This window comes from Drosophila grimshawi, unplaced genomic scaffold (genome assembly GCF_018153295.1).
Source record: "Drosophila grimshawi isolate 15287-2541.00 unplaced genomic scaffold, ASM1815329v1 contig_848, whole genome shotgun sequence".
Lineage (NCBI taxonomy): Eukaryota > Metazoa > Arthropoda > Insecta > Diptera > Drosophilidae > Drosophila > Drosophila grimshawi.
In genome coordinates, this window is record NW_025063692.1 from 17,818,743 (window position 1) to 17,838,826 (window position 20,084).

The 20,084-nt window shown below is 37.2% G+C and overlaps 1 protein-coding gene across 2 annotated transcripts; it reads left to right on the forward strand.

Annotated features, from left to right (window-relative positions):
- Positions 1–8,671: 8,671 nt before the first annotated feature.
- On the forward strand, positions 8,672–19,171 carry LOC6564801 (synaptic vesicle glycoprotein 2B). Of its 2 annotated transcripts, none has more exons than XM_001991578.2 (4): positions 8,672–8,856; positions 15,830–16,037; positions 16,124–16,805; positions 17,683–19,171. In XM_001991578.2, the coding sequence occupies exons 2-4, from the start codon at positions 16,001–16,003 to the stop codon at positions 18,824–18,826; spliced, it is 1,863 nt and encodes a 620-aa protein (XP_001991614.1). In that variant the 5' UTR covers positions 8,672–8,856; positions 15,830–16,000; the 3' UTR covers positions 18,827–19,171. The 2 variants fall into 2 exon arrangements, with proteins under 2 accessions (XP_001991614.1, XP_032593792.1); XM_032737901.1 differs by lacking the exon at positions 8,672–8,856 and adding an exon at positions 12,723–13,409.
- Positions 19,172–20,084: the final 913 nt, after the last annotated feature.

Genomic DNA, 20,084 nt, shown 5'->3' on the forward strand with positions numbered 1-20,084 from the left:
CTCTCTCTCGCTCTCTCTATCTCTCTCTATCTCTCTCTCGGTAGCTCTCTATTGCGCTATCTCTGTTTCTATTCCAAGGGAATGCAAACGAGCTCTGGAAGGAAATTCGATCGTTCGTTCGTCCTTTCGTTCGTTCCTTCATTCGTCCTTTCGTTCGCTCGTTCGTTCTTTCCTTAGTAAGCTCGTCGGCTGCTCGTTCGTTTGGTTCGTTTGATTACCCAGCCGAGCCTGCGGAGAGCGCTGCTCTTGTGTCAGGCGATATCCTCACGAGCTTCCATTCTGCTTATGCTTGAAGTGGCATATGTACATACAAACATACATATGCATTCTTATATATATATATATATATATATATATATATACAGTATTTATCTACAGTAAACTGGCAACAGATAAATTACAAAACAGAACAGAGAACCGAAAGTAAAAAATTGTTTTAAACGTGATTTTTATTTCTTTTATTTTGTAAAACAACTATAACAAAACTCGAGCGAATTCTTTGTTATTGAATTGAATAATTGTGCTTATAAAGCATACACGTATTAAAAGGCAATACAATGAAATAATATAATATAATATTTGCTATGATTGTATGATTGAGTATGTTTCAAAAGAAATATTTGCCAAAAGTAAATAGAGTATTGAATATCGTATCGCAATTAAAAGCAGATTTCCTTACGAATTAAATTGATTGATCATAATAATCAAAGCGTTTACAAAGCCGCCAAATCGAAGCGCTGCCATAAAGGGACATCATCTAGCAACTAAAAAAAATCACAACATTTTGAATGGAAGCAACATTGAGGCACAATTGCAATAACAAAGCACAGCAACAGCAAGGCTGCTTCAACAACTTTAACAAGTATAATAATCATAATACGCAGCAAACTCGAAATTGGCAGCGCCACCAATACACCAGGTAAGAGAGAAAGAGACGATGTGAACGATATCTAAATATTATGCATATATATATATATATGTATATGATAAGTTATGTGGCAATGCTGCATAACATACTTCCTTCCATTGAGCAACAAATCACCTTGCCGCAAAGATGTGGGCGAATACACTCAATTAGCTTTTAGTATATGCAAATATGTGATAATAGAAATATACCTTTATTAATTATCGTTCAATGGTAATTAAAAAAATTTCCGTGAATCTTTGCAGCGTGTTCGAGATACAACCTTCTGGAATCTTGTGCCACGTGTCTTGCATAGGGAATTGCCCTTTTGAATAAACAGTCTTATAACTCATAAAGGCATTGTATGCTAACTACTAACGCAATTATATTGCTATACCCTATAAACAGGCAAGAGTCCAATTGCAGCTTCTTTTGCAATCCACAAGCAAAACTCTTTCCAAATAAGGAATGCATTTAGTTTAAAGTGTTAAAGGGTTCCTAGCATAAACCGACACAATCTATAATTATGATATTCTTCTCACTTTTAATACCTTTTTGTATTTGAATAAATTATGTATACATATTTCCAATTTACCCAAAACTCAAAGCTCAAATTTGGTTAAGAAGTTATCGCAGAATAACATTATTTAATTTGATAAAAAAAAAGACACAGTTTGAAAGATATATCTTTCTAATCGTTCTCGACTTTAGCCATGTTACTTGTTTTCTTTGTCTATTGCATATCTATGTATATTGTATGAGTTTCTTTCTTCTTTTTTTTTAAGTGTAGAGGGTATTGGCTATTCGAGCGACCGACTCTTGTGATTTGCTTCTGATTGGATGATGTATACATATATCTGAGAAATATGCGGATTCATTTACACGGACGCTAATAGCACCGATCGAGTTGTTTCTTATAAAAATGCATAAAATGACTCCCCTTTTGAATGTCACACAACCCACTTCCCGCTTCCCCTCCTCCTTCTCCTCCTCCTATGGACAAGTCTGTGGCATGGATAGAAAATTAAATCAGTTTAGTGCGCATTTGAGAATGAGAAATTAATTGATGTTAATCAATATACTAATTGCTTACTTCAGGTTATCATTGATATTGGCTATGAGTATTCCTAGTAAATCATATTTTGCGGCAGGTGAATATACATTTTCCGCACTTACGTCCATCCACCTGATTTATTTAGGGGCTTTCCACAGCAATTAAAAATGTTCTCTTTTTCTTTTTTAATTTCACAATATTGTCTAAGTGGAAAATCGTTAAATCGTTCAGTCAACTTAATTACAGTTCTTCCCAAAGTTTGCTCATTATTATTTATGATAATATTTGGTGCTTTTCCCAACTTTTACTGAATTTTAGAAATTTGCCATTCGTTTGGGGCCATATCATTCGGAAAGCATTTTTTAAAAAACCAGGGTATGTTTTTCTAAAATGTAGAAAAAATATGTATAATTTTCAGTGTGATTTTTCATATTTGTACAAAGAACTCTGTGAATTTGTATTTTTCTGAGTGTGTGTATATAATATTAAAGAACCGTTCTTGTCAAACTCATTTGATAGATCGTATTCTCTGCGGTTTGTTTCCTCTCCCACACAAAGTCAGATTCGTAGCAATGGACTCGCCAGATGAGCACCGTAGACAATTGTTCCGTTGGTGCAAATGCTCAGACATACCGTCTGCCCTCTACAAACGCCCCACCCCCTTCTCTCCCACCGTCACCTCACCCTACAGATTCCGCTGTTTTAATTGTGCAATTAATTGCATAATTACATTAGGTAGCGAGAGGCAGCCACTATCCGAACTGGACACAATTTGAACATTGTAGCACAGGCGCGTTATTTCTTTGGCACACAATAAAAGCCGAGCCGAGACCGCTGGCAAATTGACTGGCCTAGCTGAAAAATTCATTTATTTGTTTATGCAGCTTTTAAATTTTCAAGCAGCTAGATGAGCTCCAAATGATCCCCATTGATGAACTGGCCAACATTAATGAGCGCAATGTAATCCGGCAGAGCAGGCAGGCAATACCAAGTGATTAGTTCAAATGTACTATAAACACGAGCTGACATGGTGTATGCGTAATATGCTGACTGAATGATCAATTTAAACAATGAATGACGAATTTTTAAGCATTATTCAGAAAGGTCTTCATACTCATTAAATTTGAATATTCAATATTGTTAAACCAAGAATATATACAACCTCTGTTGAATGCATTAGTGTAAGTAGTGGCTAAGACGTCTTTTTGGAACAAAAACAAACAATGAAATACAAATGTAAATAGACTGAAAAATTTAAAAATGAATTTAAATTAATTAATTAAACTGCAGACGATAATTCCATGCAAATCAGTCCGTTTCAGTTATTGGCCGTCTGTCTCATTTATATATACATATAAATATATATTTATATATGCATATAATATAAGGTTTGACGTTAACTTGAAAGTAACCAGAAACTGCGTCCGGAGCAGAATCATGCTTCTGTTACATAAACATAACCTTCTGTAACATAGCGATGTTAAAATGCAGTAAAACAAACAAGTGCTGAACTACTGGCCCCTGCTAATAGCTGTACTGAACTACTGCATTACATTATGTTATGCATGGCAATTTTGTTAAGGTTAACTGAGTCGAAGTCGAGCACTGCTTTCTGAGCACTGCTTGCCTGAAAATGCAACTGTGTAGTTATAATGTAAATCAAATAGACGTAAAATTAATAACTTAATAACGCAATTAAATAAATTTTTAAAACAATACAACGCAATCGCGCCTCTGCATGAACGTTAAGTGCAGCGGCGTTCAAGGTTCGCTTTATTACGGACATTGTTATATTTTTAATATGGATCTTTATGGGCTCCACGGGCGGCTCGTGTCTGCCTTCTGCGTCTGTCTCTTGTTTAACCAGTAGTCGGCTACTTACTTGTTTTTTTACTTACTTACACATTTCGCTTACAGTGTCATTATCAACTGTGTCGGCTTATAACTGGATAATTTGTTACATATATGATACGCAATAAGTTACGCCCAGCAGATCAAAGCAGCGTGTTGTAAGTATTCTAAATCAAATCGCTAAGCTCAACTGTCATAATGCGAATGCGAACGCGAGAATAAATGCTTAATATGCTAAACCTTTTTTATTTGCATAAAGCGAAAACAAAGCAACGAGAAAGAAAAAACAAAATAAAAACCAATAATAAAAACTAAAAATACACAAACATATAAAATGAAAAACAAAAACAAACAAGAAGCTGCAGCGCATGTGACAACTGTGATTTATTTTATTGGTTTTATTTTGTTGTTGCTGTTGTTGTTGTTCCGAAGTTATACTATTTAATTTGAAGTATATTGCACTTTAAATTGCTCCGATTTGAATTAAAATAAGATATCTACATATTTAGAAGTCTATCTTGTGACCAACAACATTTATTTATTAATATCTATTGCTATCATGATGATTGGTAGAGTCCTTCAAAACTCAAACACCATATTCAAGTTTAACACAACTATTTATTCATGTTGCTTTTATGTTCTGTACTCTTCTGATCCAGCTTCCAGCCTGTGACAAGCCAGCAGTTGAAATGTTATTAAATATTAGAACCTTAATAAATTATTACTATTAATTAAATGTTGATGTGAGCATTTCGACTCTGTTGCCTAAAATAGCTGTTTGGCATTGTTGCTCTTAGCTTTGATCTAAATTATTTGATGTTATACTGTTAAAAGTCGTGCACAACCAGTCTTCGTTTCTTCAACCTGTTACATACACACCCAATGTTAAGCCCCCCATGCTGCTGCTTTCAATCGGTAGCTCAAACTGATATATATATGATATATGTATATATATATATAAATGTCTATTGGCCCTGTAGAGCGAACAATTGACTCATAACGAGCCAGCTGATGATGTTGTCGTTGGGTTCTTGGTGTGATTGTTGTTGGTTCGAACCAGTTGTTGCTGCATTCTGTGCAACACGTGCGATGCTTAAAATTAAGGCCGTCACTTATGGGGAGTCCGGGTGCGGGTGGGGGTGTTGTGGGTCTGTTAAATGGTGGCTTTGGCCTGGGAATTGATTTCTGCTTACTGCTGAGCTGAATTAGTCATCGTTCCCAGTGTCTGACTTTTACCAAAAAAAAAAAAAAACACAAAAAAACACAAAAAAAACACAAAACAAAATAATAACAATAGCAATAACAATAACAAACAACAGCATTACGAATTGAATCACAAGTTGCCAGCCCCGTTCACAATGCAATGATCATCAGTTGAGTGTGTGTGTGTGTGAGTATCTTTCGGTTACATTCACATATTATTCACAGCTATGTAGTATATTCGTTTTGCCTTGCCTTAATTGATATTGAGCATGCACGATTAATAAAGTAGTCTCAGTTTGATTGAGTTCATTTAAGAACAGCTTCGGTTCCTAGTTGTTAATTCCAGTTCCAGTTCCAGTTTCAGTTGTCTATTAACTCATTGTCACATTCAAATTCATGTCTTATGTAAATGTCAATAACAAGTTAAAGTTGGTTTGAGTTCATTAACGATCCAGTTCCAATTCCACTTCTTGTCGTCATTGCACACACACACACACAAACAAAACTTAAATAAATAAATCTCAATTTGACTAATGTCTTATTTAAAGTGCTTACGTTCTTAATTTTAATCTAGTTCCAATGCCAGTTCCAGTTCAGTAGTTACCCGTATCAAATAATTGTGATTTAGTTATTTTGTCAGGTTTGACTTTAAGAGCACAAAAAAAAAAACAGTCATCAAAATGTCTAAATGAAATGATAATCATTTAATCAGAGCTTTAACTTAGTCCAGTTCCAGTTCCACTTAGGTGATAAGCCAGTTCCAATCAACTAACTATCGATTAATATCTGTAACTGTACTGAGTTCAGAAATAAGCGTTCAAAAGAATTGTCGCTCATTTCGTGTGAAATCGCTTAACAAGCAGCTCAAGCCAATTTCATTGTTTTCAGTTCCAGTTCATTGTTCGTCAATGCCAAAATGACTGAGCATTTTAGTTCACGTGACATGTTTTGCGTCAATTCGCATCCAAATAAGCATAAAAGGCTTTTGTATAATAAGTGGATTTGGGTTTTTTTTATGATCTTATGATCATTAAACGACAGATTATAAAATATTAGATGGACCGTTCTTTTTTTGTTATTCTGCTCTCCATATCAACACTTCGTCTTCTTCGCCTTCTGCTTATTTCCACGTGAAGCTGATGCGCAAAATGTGATCAAATTTTGTTTGTAAATCCCCCGGTTGGGTGAACCGAGCAAATTAATTCTGTGATCAAATTGCGCGATCAGCTGACACGAAAAAGGAAAAAATAAAATAAATCTTTGGCAAATTAAAAAAAATTACAATTAATATACATACAAATAGTGAGGCGAATATTTTTGATATTTTATGTTTATGTTAATCTCGAAAAAAAGCGTCTTGAACCGAAAAACCTTTCGATTTCTAGACTGACACTGACCCACTCATTTATTGTAAAAGTTCAATGAAATTACCAAATGCATGCGACAATACTTTCCAATTTTGTCAATACATCAAAAGAAATATAAAATATAAGTTAGGAATAAATTATGCAGCTTTTGATCTAAGAGCCGAGTCGAGATTTGTTTCTGGCTTCCCCATATTCACTGCCTACTTTTAAGCTGGCTTCACAGGCCTGAAGCGCGGTTCGATCCACACGTGGCTAAGAATTGTCATCAGAACTCCTATCATATCATATCTATTTGATTGCGGATCAGATAAACAGTTTTATTTTGTTGTATTTTTATTTATTTTTTGCTAGTTGCTGATATAATAGCGCCTAGGCCATAATTCATCAGTGGCAGAATCCCCAAAACAACATCAACAATAAGCCGCAGCGTCATAAAACATATACGATTGTACAACAATTGTGTATATTAGGGCTGACGTCAGTCTCCCCTCGAGAGCTATTTCCATATAATCGCATAAGGTATACTGCCCAGTAGTATGTATAAGAATCTCACAATATCTTAAGCTGTGCGCAAACATTGTATAAACTTTTGAAAGATACCGAGTATTTTTCATATATTTCGGAAACTTTTGACGCGCTGCTACTCGTGGGGGGGAGGGGGGGATGGGTGAAGCAAGCTGATGTCAGTCAAAGGACACGGATACGCCAGTTAGTCGACATACACCCGGTCATGGGGGTTGAGGGTTGACAGCCCCTGTCAGCGATCTGCCCGACATTGCCGGGCAATGTTTGCCCTGGCGTTGACAGCTGACAGCGGATAAACATAAACAACTTTTTGCTACACATTTTACACATTTTCACAGACTCATGGCTCTTCATGGATCGCTGTTCGCTGTGAACTTGAGAGCACTCATTATTCAGTTGGCTTTTGTTTTCCAAATCGAAATCGGATTCGGAATCGGAGTCCGAATTCGAATCGAATGCACTTGAATCTTGTAAAAACTGCAGACAGACAAGTACTCCACATAATATATTTAAGTTTTATGGCCAAATACCAGAATATTGATGTTTTGATTGCATTCAGAATGCTGCTAAACATTTAAGTAAGAAATCTCTGAAGTCAGCCGATGAGCTGCTCCGAAAATGCTGCGAAATATGTAGCAATTTAACTGTAAAACTAACACTTGAGATCCTTATCATTCAGAATATTGAACATTCTATTTAGATATTAAGCATCAACCAATTGAGAATCTATGAAGAAACTTTATTGATCTCTATTGAGATCTTGAGAGATATATTTAGATAATGCGCCTGGCATTAAAAGCAGTGTCAATTAAAATCCTCAGCAAGAGTATGAACTTGGAATGCTTAAATTCAATTTCTCCCCCGGGTCTCCTCTCACGCGAAGACCCACTTGTGCGCCATGGAAAAAAACTATGGAATATACACACCGAATCAAATGTATGAAGCAAGGCAATTACGCAGATCTTTTGCCGCCGTAGGTAGCTGTGAGCAGAGAGCAGGGAGCAGGGAGCAGGGAGTGGGATATGTGGCAAGTGGGTTGTTTGGTCATGAACTGCTATCAGCACGCAAATATCGTCCGTGACAGAAACAGAAACAGAAACAGACAGACATCTATAGACACAGATACAACACAGTAAAGCTGATAAATATGCATATTATAATATTTAATATTTTTATATATGTATATATAGAGCTATTTGCGATATGTCTGAATATAGATATCATATTATCCACCCCCTCACCATTTTTTTTTGGACTGTTTTTTACACTTTTTACCACTTCCCGAGGAGATAAGCACGATCCACAAGCGATAAGCATCAGTTGTTGTCGGAGATGCTTCGTGGATATCGTGCGAAGACGAAGATGCCGACTTTCTTGTAGGCTGGCTGATATTCGGCCCGATCCAGAGATAGTGTCAACAAAACTTTTTTAAACCAGAGGACAAGGTAAGGCAGAGCGACAGAGAGCGATAGATGGAGAGAGTGAGATAGACCGAGAGAGAAAGATCGCCAGCTTGAACAATGCAAAGAGATGTTGACATCAAACAAATATGGAGACATTGTCAGAGACACAGACGAAGACGAAGACGTTGACAAAGATGTTGTCGGGTAGTGATGAGAAGGGGGAGGGGCACAGCCACAGATAGTGACAGCGACAGCGAGAGCAGCAGCAGCAGCAGCGGCAGCAGCAGCAGCAGCAGAGCACACACTTGGTCAAGGGAGGCTGCCAGCCGATTATAAATACGTCGCCCCGGCGCCAAACTGAACGCATTGTCCAATCGCTTTTGGAGCTGCGTAGAGCTCTCCATTTAGTGATACCGTTCTTGTTTTATCACGTTAATTCGCTGAGTACCGTTCACGTGCTACATATCCAATCCAGAGGTCCAGAAGGCAGAGGCAGCCATCAATTTGCGAAATCGACGAAGACAACTCCGAATCCTCTTCAAGTAGTAGGTGCGTACCACAACAACCAAACCGAAAACATAATAAATCCTCGCCCTACACACGCCAAAATCTGGCTAAAGGATATCAGAAAACAATATAATTGAAAACAAATTAATTTGTTAATATTTAATAAGCGCGACGCGTCTTCCAGTTGGGCTTACATTTAAATATAAAATCGAATCTTTTCGGTATTTCTTGGCAACACCCATCCTGTTCTGTGGCACCTGTTATAAGGTGGTATGACTTATTGGTGTCAGAGTATTTCGCAGTCGGTTATGCCCGGCTGCAACCTTGTCTCTTGTTTTTTAATTACTTGAAAATCACGATAGCTCATAATGAATTATAATTAAATATGCATAACAATTATCGCCACATTATGCGATCCAGGTGAAAGCGAAAGCGGAAAAGTGCAAAAAGAAAACAGAACAACGGCAATATTTTATTGAACTTTAAGAATAACTTGCAATAGATCTTGTCGACATCTCTGTCAGTGATCAATTGTGATATCAATAAACAGTGATTCAGTAAGCGAAAGGATGATTGGCCATCAGTGATCTTTAATGCCACTAAAAATAAAGAATCTCAATTGTGTTATTCGTGACCAGTGATTTTGGACTTCGTAAAAAGGTTTTCTGATCTTCAATCAGTGATTTAATTGCGAATGTCATTCATTTCTAAAATTCGATGAGCCCTGTGATAATATTTCTATAAAATCTTAAAACGACTTTTGCTAGAATCTTATAACTTGAAATATCGAGTCTTGTGCAATTTGTTAAACCAATGCTTACATTCGCAGAGTAATCATAGCTTGTGAACATTTCACCTGATCACTGATCACTGCCAGTTTTCATGACCAGCAGTCAGGATTAGAGCTAGTCCTGATCGGCGATCGGCGATCGACGAATCATCATTTCACTATCCGTTGACCATTAGTCACTGGTTTTTTTTTACATAGAACTTTGTATTAGCATTAGAATAAATGAAAATATATTTATTGTTTACCTAATTCTCTATTTCAAATTCAATTTCAACTACAATTCCGTTCTTATTCGGTTTTTTTTTTCTCGTGCATTGTTTTCAATTTAAATGAACAATTAATTGAAATGTTTGTGCAAGAAAACGAGACGAAATGGAAAGAAAATTAGTTTGGAGAAAAATAAGAAATAAAAACGGTGTGCAGGGGGTGGAACGTTGGGTGGGGAGGGTTTGAGGTCGTGGCTCAATTGAGAGGCGACGCATGAAAACAAATGAAAACCGATTCGAACAAGTATCCGGCGATCATTTTTTTTCGGCGCACGCAGTTGAATTATTCAGCAAGAACAACTGAAAAGCAACAACAAAAGATACAAATACACAGATACAAATGCAGAGCAGAGAAGCGCAACGCATGGCAAAGCAGACCATTCGCCCATTGTTATTGTTTTTTGTTATTGTTAAGAGATTGTTGTTGTCGTTGTTTTTATTGTATTATTCTTATTTGTTATTGAATATTGCTGTCGTGCTATTGATGCAGCTGCATTAAAAACGCCCCGAAATTATTTCAAATAACAACAGCGAATCCAATAATTCTGAACAAAAGCAATAAAAAATGTTGACAGCCAAGACAGCAACCGCAGCGAGTGCAGCAACCACTCAATATTTTCACCCCCTTTGCGCTTCATTTACCCTTGCCAGAGGGCAGTCAAGTATATCACAGGAATCACTTGCATTACTTTCATTCATTACAAGTGTATTAAAGCTGTTCTGTGACTTTTTGTTTTGCACTTTTTTTTTTCAAAATTACGCTGTCAGTCACTGGAAAGAATATAAAAAAGAACAACAAAAACTTTGAACTCCGTTGACAGTCAACAGACAATTGTAATTCGACAATTTCTAAGCGTTTCAAATGCTAATTTATTTAATAATGACAAATAAAACAATTGCAGTCTATATATATATATATATATAGAACATATATATAAGCAATGACTATAAGCCAAATAGTGCAGAGACAATGTGTGGTGTATTATGTAAAAAAACAATCGTTATGGATTCCAACAAAGCCTATGTAAAGAAAGAAAGAGAGAGATTTAATATTGTATATTCAACGTTACTTCTATAGGCCAGGCACGTACTTAGTTACAAAAATTGATTAACATACATATATATTTACTACACATTCATATCTTGGGCATAACACCTGCTGTGTCTGTAATTAATACATGTATGTATGTTATATAGAACGTTGCGAACAGACACAATTTTCATGTTCATGCCCAGCTCATTGCTCTACGTAAATGTTTTGCCATACGAATTTATGATTCAATAAGCAACTCTAAAAAAAAAAAAACATTTTTGATTCCACTTTTATTTGCATATAAAAAAACAAAAGCAAAAACAAACCATTCGTTCTGCATTTGATGTGTTAAAAATGAATTTGAGATAACAGTCAATTGGCGATACAACTGCGGACTGACTCATATTTACAATCTGAGCAACTGAATCTCTTTAGATGCTGTGAATCACATTGCCTGCGCACACGAGCTCATTGTGTGGTTGTTGTATTGCTATTCGTTGTCATCGATTAGAGTCAATAATCGCCAATAATCGCTATAGTGCACACTGTGCACTCATTAGTGTCGCTTATACATAAATATATTCTTTGATCAGTTAAATCGCAACTAATTATATATATATATATATATGTATATATATCTATTAGTAAGTATGGGTCGGAACTCTTCTTCATTTAGGTTGGTTAAAGTAAATTGGGATTTGAACAATTGGAGCACTTCAACAATCTGACAACGTTATAAAGTAAATCTTCAGTTGTTTGGCATTCAAAGACAAATCAAGCCACGCTCTTTAGAAGCAGTGAGTGCTTCAGTGCTTATCAGCTGCCGTTACTTGTCTCTTCTACTACAGAGTGCCCAATCTGCCATCTGCATTTAATAGCAATAATAATAACAACAATAAAAACAACAACAATATCATTAACAGAAGCACGCAAATGCTGTGGTACAGTTGCAACTGGCGTCGACTTGCCGCCTGAATCGCCCATTGCGATTAGTGTTGTTATCTATCAATATAAAATTAGCATTACAAATCGCATTCTGCGTTCACATTTTGAATATCAATAAAGCCAGCACAGCCAGACATTCGCTTGTACGCTGCTCAATATATCAATTGTAGCTTATTCTTCTCTCTCTCTAGTCAAAGAAATGAAACATTTTTCAAATCACTATTTTCATTATGCCCAGCATTGAGTAAAAACGAGGATCTATGAATCAGAAATATCCTTAGAAACGAAGGAGGTTGCATCTTCTCTAAAAGTAATTCTTACGAAGAAGAAGAAACGTCAATTCAACACTTATTCTGCCACTGGAGGAGAAGACTACAATTCCTTGGGTCTCCCTTTTTCTGTAAACACCTGTAGAGATTTTGCTTTGATTGCAATTGTATTAACGTTTTTTCGAATGAATAATCACAGACCAAAGAGGAGTAGATTTAGCACAGCTTGATCACGGACGATATCGTTATAGTAATATATAATTATACGAATCGTATAAATAGCCAACAAAATTTAAAAACAAAACGAAGTAAGAAACAAAAAAATAATAGTAAATAGAAATCTAAGCGATTATCAATCGGTCAACGCAGATCGGTCGCTTATCAGCGACACCCGTGCTCTCTGTTATGACTGTTGGCTGATGACTGTTACTGCTCGCCGCTGTTACTGTAACCGCTACTGTTACTGCTACTGCTACTGCAAAATGTTACTGTTAGGGTGCGTACTTTGCGCGCGCTCGCACGCTACCGACTCAGATAGCTGCTTTTATTATTTTTCACGGCTTGGCGTAAGTATTTAAAAGCGCCCGCGTAACGCTTCTCAGATACTTTCCACTGTTTGATGCGTTCGAACGTTTAGCGAGATCGCTCCCGTTAACCAAACCAAAACACAAGTCACATATAAACAAATAAACAAAGAAAACATAAAGTCAATACAATATATATACATATCCATATATATATATGCAATAAAAACAATCGAGTTTCGTCGCGTTATTTCGCTCGCTTGTTTTGAAGATTTTTTCGTTTCTGTTTCCGTTTGTATTGTGTTTTTGTCCAGCCTAAGTTAAATGCGATTTGTTAGTTTGTCGTTTTGCCGACGGGATCAAATTTACCGTTATTAATGTTGTCGCTAGATAAACTCAAGCTCCCAGCCAAACTGAGAACAAGAACAAGAACGTGTCCAATGACCAATATCCAATACAACAAATCCAAATACTCAGTGCACAGCTGACACATAAGATATCTGCATATATAATACAAATAAAAATACGCTAGCTGAATCCAAGAAGAAAAATAATAAGCAAACTGCATTAAGTAATTTATTGTAATATCATAATAAGCATAACAAAATTAAGTGACAAGTGCATCTCGAACTGCAGCAACAATAAATCTTTAAATTCTCATCGTTTTCGAAGCAGAAGAGAAATAAACAAAGTACAAAAAAAAAGCGGGTAGACACACGTGTCAAATCAACAAGTGCAACGCGAACTTGACAATTCCAACTGCAGCAGGTAAACGAAAATATTAAAAAACATTAGAATATCAGAACTGTAAATGAGCGTGAGATTGAACATAAAAATTAAAGATATTTGTCACAAATTTGCAAAAAACTTAGGATTTTTTTGTATCACTTGTTTTATTTACATTCAACTCGCGCAACACATTAAACTGAATTAGTGCAAGAAATGTCAGGCGACAAGAAAAGTAACCAGTAATAAATAAAAGCAAAGAGTGCCTTTCGCACAAGTAGCTCACAGTCAGCTTATTCTGTTCAGCTTCTGACATTGAAGCTAAGTCTCCGATTAATTCCACGCACGGAGTATTCCATTCAGTAGTATTTCATTCAAATGTGCTGCATTCCAAGCATATATATAAATTAACTGGAACCCCACATAATATCCATAGTTTGTTTACGTTTTTCTCCATCTTCTCAACCCGATCTCTCTCACTCTCTCTCTCTCTCTCTCTCTCTCTCTCTCTCTGTCTATCTCTTTCTCTTGGTATTGCATTCATATCTACACGACAGATGGCTGGGAGTATGCAAAACATTTCATGACTTACCACTTACTACTTACTACTTACTTATTTACTACTTGCTACTTATTTCTTATGACTTACTTCTTACTTCTTATGACTTACTTCTTACTTCTTATGACTTACCACTTACTACTTACTTTTTACTATTTACTACTTACTACGTGCCTACAACTAACCACCTTCTACTAACCACCTACTAATAACTACCTACTACTTACTTCTTACTACTTACTACTTACTTCTTACTACTTACTTCTTACTACTTACTGCTTGGTGCCTGGCACTCTGAGCTGGTAGAGCCGATTAGCTTGGCAGCAGGGCCAGTTAGTCTTGGCGGGACTGGTGAGGGGCGCACTTTGCGGAAGCGGCGGCGTAGGTCAAATATAATAATGTAGTGTGTGCTATATAATACGATTATTATTTGTATTGTTTTTAATCTCCGTTAATTAGCAGCAAACGTGCTGAAATGCTGGAATTGAAACATGTTAATTATGCTCGATTGGCATGTAATTGAAATTAAATATGAATTGTTTTAAAATACATAATTAATTGAGATTTTTGCACATTTCTCTAGCTCTAGCTCTAGCTCTAGCTTCAGCTCTAGCTTTAGCTCTAGCTTTAGCTCTCCTTATCTGGCGCTATTCGAAAGCTGGTTTAAGTTTGATTCGGTTCCTGTTCTCCTTCATGCCACATGCGAGAGCCGTTTGCTATCTTGGCAGTTTCAATGTGAAACGATTTGATGTGCATAATTGTTAGTATTTTATAGCTATGACTGCTGCTGCTGATGGTGCGGCTGTTCTTTTTAATAAATATAAATCAAGTGGAAGATTGCTACAGTGCCCGCAATAAATCATAAATTAAAACAACAAAAGCCGCAATGGCGGCTATCGGTAACAATAAAGCCTCTAAGCCAAATGACAAGTCACGCAACTGTCACCACTCCCTCAGAGTCAGTCAGTCAGTCACACGATGAGCGGAAATATAAATGGAAATGCAAATAGAAGGCGAAAGAGAAATTGAAATCTCTGTCACTTAACAGTGGTTGCCAGCTAACAGTTGCTCAATTAGAAATGCTTGATCGTTAGCAAAGCGAACCGTTGTTTAACATTTGCTTAACATTGCTGCTTACGAATGATTTGGTTATATTGCATTACTTACAATATCTTTATGTACTGTCAACAAACAATCAATACGCACATTAGCAGATCGCAGTATAGATTTCATCAGTAAACAAGTTTGCTCGCTTGCCTTGAAGCGGTTTAACGCGCCTTAACAGAGCACTGGTAACCGCTGAATAACGGATAAATATATTATTATTGGGTTTTTAATGTTATGCGGCTGCAATTACCCATTAATGAATGCTTCGCAATGGGTGGCTTAATTTCTTAATCGCTTTCATTTATACATTCGTTATTATTACATAGTTTACTTTTGTTTTTTTTTTTTTTGTTTTTGTTCATTTCGCACGCCCCCTACATTTGTTTCATTCACTTGTCTATTTTTGGGCATAATTTAGTTGTAAAATAGTTAAGGCGTTATGTGACGGAGAGTTTCGTCAATTAGACGATCTTTGGCCACATTCAGGCGTTGATTGGCATATAAGTACTTATACACACATGTATGTGATCTATCTGTGTTTGCATTCGTATGCCATTTATTCATTCTGTTCAATTATAGTTTAATGGGCTATTCATTTAGACGCCCAATTGAGCGATCGGTTGATCGAGCTGGGGTCGATTTGTATTGCTTTTTATTTATATTTCAATCTGGCAGCAACAAGTTTGACATAAATCTAAGAAAGGTAGCAAATAAGTAAAACAATGAAATTATTTAATTCATAATTGACTCATTTTCTAAACCATATTTTCCGCTTTTTTTTTGTGCGTATTTACAGATTACTAAAGGATCAAAGCAAACCCCACATAACTGAACTTTACTGAGCATTAACGCTTGGCAAAGTAGAATAACCGGACAGAAAACAAATACAATAAACCCGCATCATATTTAATTGTAATTCTCCTTTTTGCTACGCGCACAAAAACCAAACAAAAACTTGAACTATAGAATGGTAGAAGGTGATTCTGGAAAAAGTAAAAGCGAATGTAAGTGTAAATCAAATGATTATTTATGTTGTTGATTATGCTTAATTAATACCTGTTCCCTCGATCTCCATTCACCGATTCTATAGCCTATAATGTAGAAGCTGGCCAACAACCAAACTACAATCAGCACGCAGCAAGCAATCCAAGCAACCCGACAAACCTAAGCGGTTCGAATAGCAATAGCAATACGCATATTGATAATCGTGCCATTATCCAGCCGTATTCGTTGGGCACGGGTGCCAAGCAGCCGGAGTATCAGTTTGCGGCAGATAATCGCGGCTACGAGCCGGAAACAAATACCAATGGCAAGCAGCAGGACGTAGAGCGTACCGGTGGCGGTGCCGTCGCTGGCGCTGACAGTTCCGATGGGAATCCAAAGCGTAAGCAACTGCCACCGACCCGTCCCATAGTCGCTAACTTCGAGCGGGCCATCGAGCTGTGCGAATATGGCAAATTCCACTACATACTGCTGGCCATTTGCGGCCTGGTCAGTACGTCGGAGGAAATGGATGTCATCTCCATGTCATTCATTCTGCCATCGGCGCAATGTGATTTGGATCTAAATACCGAAACAAAAGGATGGCTCAATTCGATCATCTTCATTGGCATGATGGTCGGCGCCTATTTCTGGGGCAGCATCGCCGACAGTTTTGGACGCAAAAAGATTCTCATTGTCATCTCGTTTATGAATGCCTTCTGCATTGTTGCCTCGTCGTTTTCGCAAACTTATGGCTATTTCATGCTCTTTCGCTTTCTCAATGGCGCAGCGTAAGTAAAACATAACTTTATCAATAACTAGATATAAAGAATTCCACAATCTCATAAATACGAGCAGTCTGCGCAAGCAGTTAACTGCTTACCTTAGACTGTGCAACATAGCGTTAACATACTCTCAAACAGTCCTGTAATCTGTTGCAGCCCAGCATTGCCACAAATTTATCAAAAACAAACGTCACATAATCGAAAATACTGAATATATATATATTTATATATATGACTATATAGTCAGAGCCGTTGTTGCTCTAGTGACACATGCAAAACAGCATGGTTTGGGGGCATTCGGTTGCAGAGGTGTTAATTCAATTAACTATGTTATAAATAACAACAAAATATTTGAGCCGCAATATCGTGACTGTTTATGCTAATTAAGGCTCTTGCCAGTTGTACGCATATTCGTATCATAAAATTGTTTTCATATAATCATATTACACGCTGAATTGCCCCAAAAAAAAAATATATATATCAATAAAAATGGGAAAATCTCATTTGCCATGGCCTCTGTTAGGTGGCTGACTCAGTCTCTTAGGTTATACTCTGATCTACCCGAGTATATATAAACAAATATATATATATATATATTTATATATATCACTGTTAATGTTCATTAGTTTTGCCAATGGTTTGCTAATTGCTTATGCGAATTGGAACTGATCATTGGCTTTACACAATAACATTAATCGGCCATGACTCGTTACGTTTCTGGGGCGACGCTCTCACTAGCTGGCTGCTATGCAACTGCGTGTAAAGTGGTTTGCATGTGGTCGTAAACATTTGCATGCATCATTTAACATGTGTACTTTTCTAATTACCTGATGTAATGATATATATATGCTAATTGGTGAATTTGTTTTGTTTGTATTTATAGGCTGGGCGGCAGTGGTCCTGTCATCTGGTCATATTTCGCCGAATTCCAACCGAAAGCGAAACGCGGCTCGATGCTTAGCTTCATGGCTGCCTTCTGGACCTTTGGTAATCTGTTTGTGGCCGGTTTAGCCTGGCTAATCATTCCCACACAAATTGGTTACACTTCGACCGAGTTCACATACAACTCGTGGCGCATCTTCCTATTGGTCTGCTCGATTCCCTCATTTCTTGTTGGCTTCCTGCTCTTCTATCTGCCCGAATCACCTAAATTTCTGCTCACCCGGGGCAAAAAGGATAAGGCGCTGGCCATTTTCCGTGGCATCTTCGTGACGAACACACGCAAGAAGCCCGAAGAGTATATGGTCTACGATCTGGAGGTCGATGAGAAAACGTCCACAGATAGCTCTGCTGGCGGTAAGGGTAAATATCATCGCATGGTCCATGGAATGGTCGATCACATCCGCGATCTGTTCAAATCGCCCATATTGAGATTCACACTCGTCTCGATCACCATCAATTTTACATTCCACATTGGCTACTATGGCCTGATGATGTGGTTCCCGGAGGTGTTCAATCGCTATGAGGAGTTCGAGAAGACGCATCCCCAACAGCAAGCCGACATATGCACCGTCACCGAATATGTGGTGAATCAGAGCCGTGCCGCAAGCAACAATGGCACCTGCAATTCGGATATACCCTCATCGGTGTTCATGGAATCGCTGATAACGCTCGCCTCCGCCCTACCAGCAAATCTGTTTGCCATCCTCGGCATGGATATGTTGGGACGCCGCTTCTTCCTCATCGCTGGCACAATGACGGCCGGCATCTGCTCGGCATTGATGTATTTGGTGCGCAGCTCACTGCAGAATCTAATCGTCTCGGCCGTGTTCAGTGGCGCCATATCGGCGGCAAATGCGGCCCTCGACTGCCTCATCACCGAAGTATTCCCAACCAAGTTGCGTGCCACTGGCGTTGCCATTTCGATGGTGGCGGCACGACTTGGCGGCATCATTGGCAACATTGTGATCGCCCAGCTGCTGGATCATTTCTGTCCTGTGCCAACGTTCATTGTGTCTGGCCTGCTCATCGGTGGCGGTCTTATGTGCCTCCTGCTGCCCAATACGACGCGAAAGGAGCTCAATTAAGTGCCGTTAACAATTAGTAGCAAAGCAACCACAATCCCTCCCTTAGCCCCCAACCCTCCTAATACCCCATAAAATATTAAAGAAGAACAATGCAAAACACACAAAAAAACAGCAAGAAAAAAATATATCTGCTAAGAAGCAGTTGAGAAACAATATCTAACCCAATAGACCCAATAACACCACCAGCCACCCCCAACCGTAGCCCGCTTAGAAGGCGGGACTCGTATTGTTTTTGTACGTATGTATTTACATATATATATAATGTATAATGTGCCTTACATTATACGGATTATATTTACGATTTATTGTGGATCGTCAGTAATTATGATTAATGATTAATGATAACGATTTTTTTTTCTTAGCGTTTAAGTACAGAGGAAACACTGTTGTTTCTTCTTTTTTTTTTTTTTGTTTTTGTTTGTCTATCGGAATTTAATAATGCCCTAAAGCCAGCGGGAAGATAAATAGCCACTATTTAAGTACATACATACATTATATATATAGACATATATACACATATGTACCTGTACCGATATTGTTATGTATGTATTTTGTAGTTGTTGTTAGTTAATAAATGAAATTAAATAAAAACGAAAAGAGATGAAAATTTGGCAAGCGCCGGCGCCGGCTAAAAGCAGCAGGAAGAGAAGAAGAGAAGAAGTGTGAGATGGTGATGAAGATTGGAGTACAGGAGGCACCAAGAAGGTAGATGATGATGAAGGATCAAGCAGGGATCATTGCGAAAGCAGCAACGCCTGCTGGCAGTTATTGTTGTTATTATTATTACTATTATTATTGCTATTATTAATGCATGTTACATAATATATACATAAAACTACATATATATATATATATAAATCAAACGAAACAAAAAAAAACAAAAAAATTAAGAAAGCAACAATGTCCTTATGTACCAACATACATTACTATTATTATGATTATTAACCTTTTTTTGTTTTTTTTTTTTAATCGTTATTTAGGGCAGAGCACAGGAAGAAAATGAATTGTACATTTAGTTACAAGTGTTATAAAAAGTTATTCTATTACATAAAGCAATGAAAAGCATATAAACAAAATCCCTAAATACAAAATAAACACCATAAAAAGCGCAACAACAAAATTCAAATGTGTTCTCTTCATTGCAAACGATTAGTTTACTTGGAAACTAAAGTTTAAACTAAGGCTTCCCTAGTTGGAAATATTATACGATTCCATATACCAAGACACACATAGTGCAATGCAGTTGCATTAATGTGTT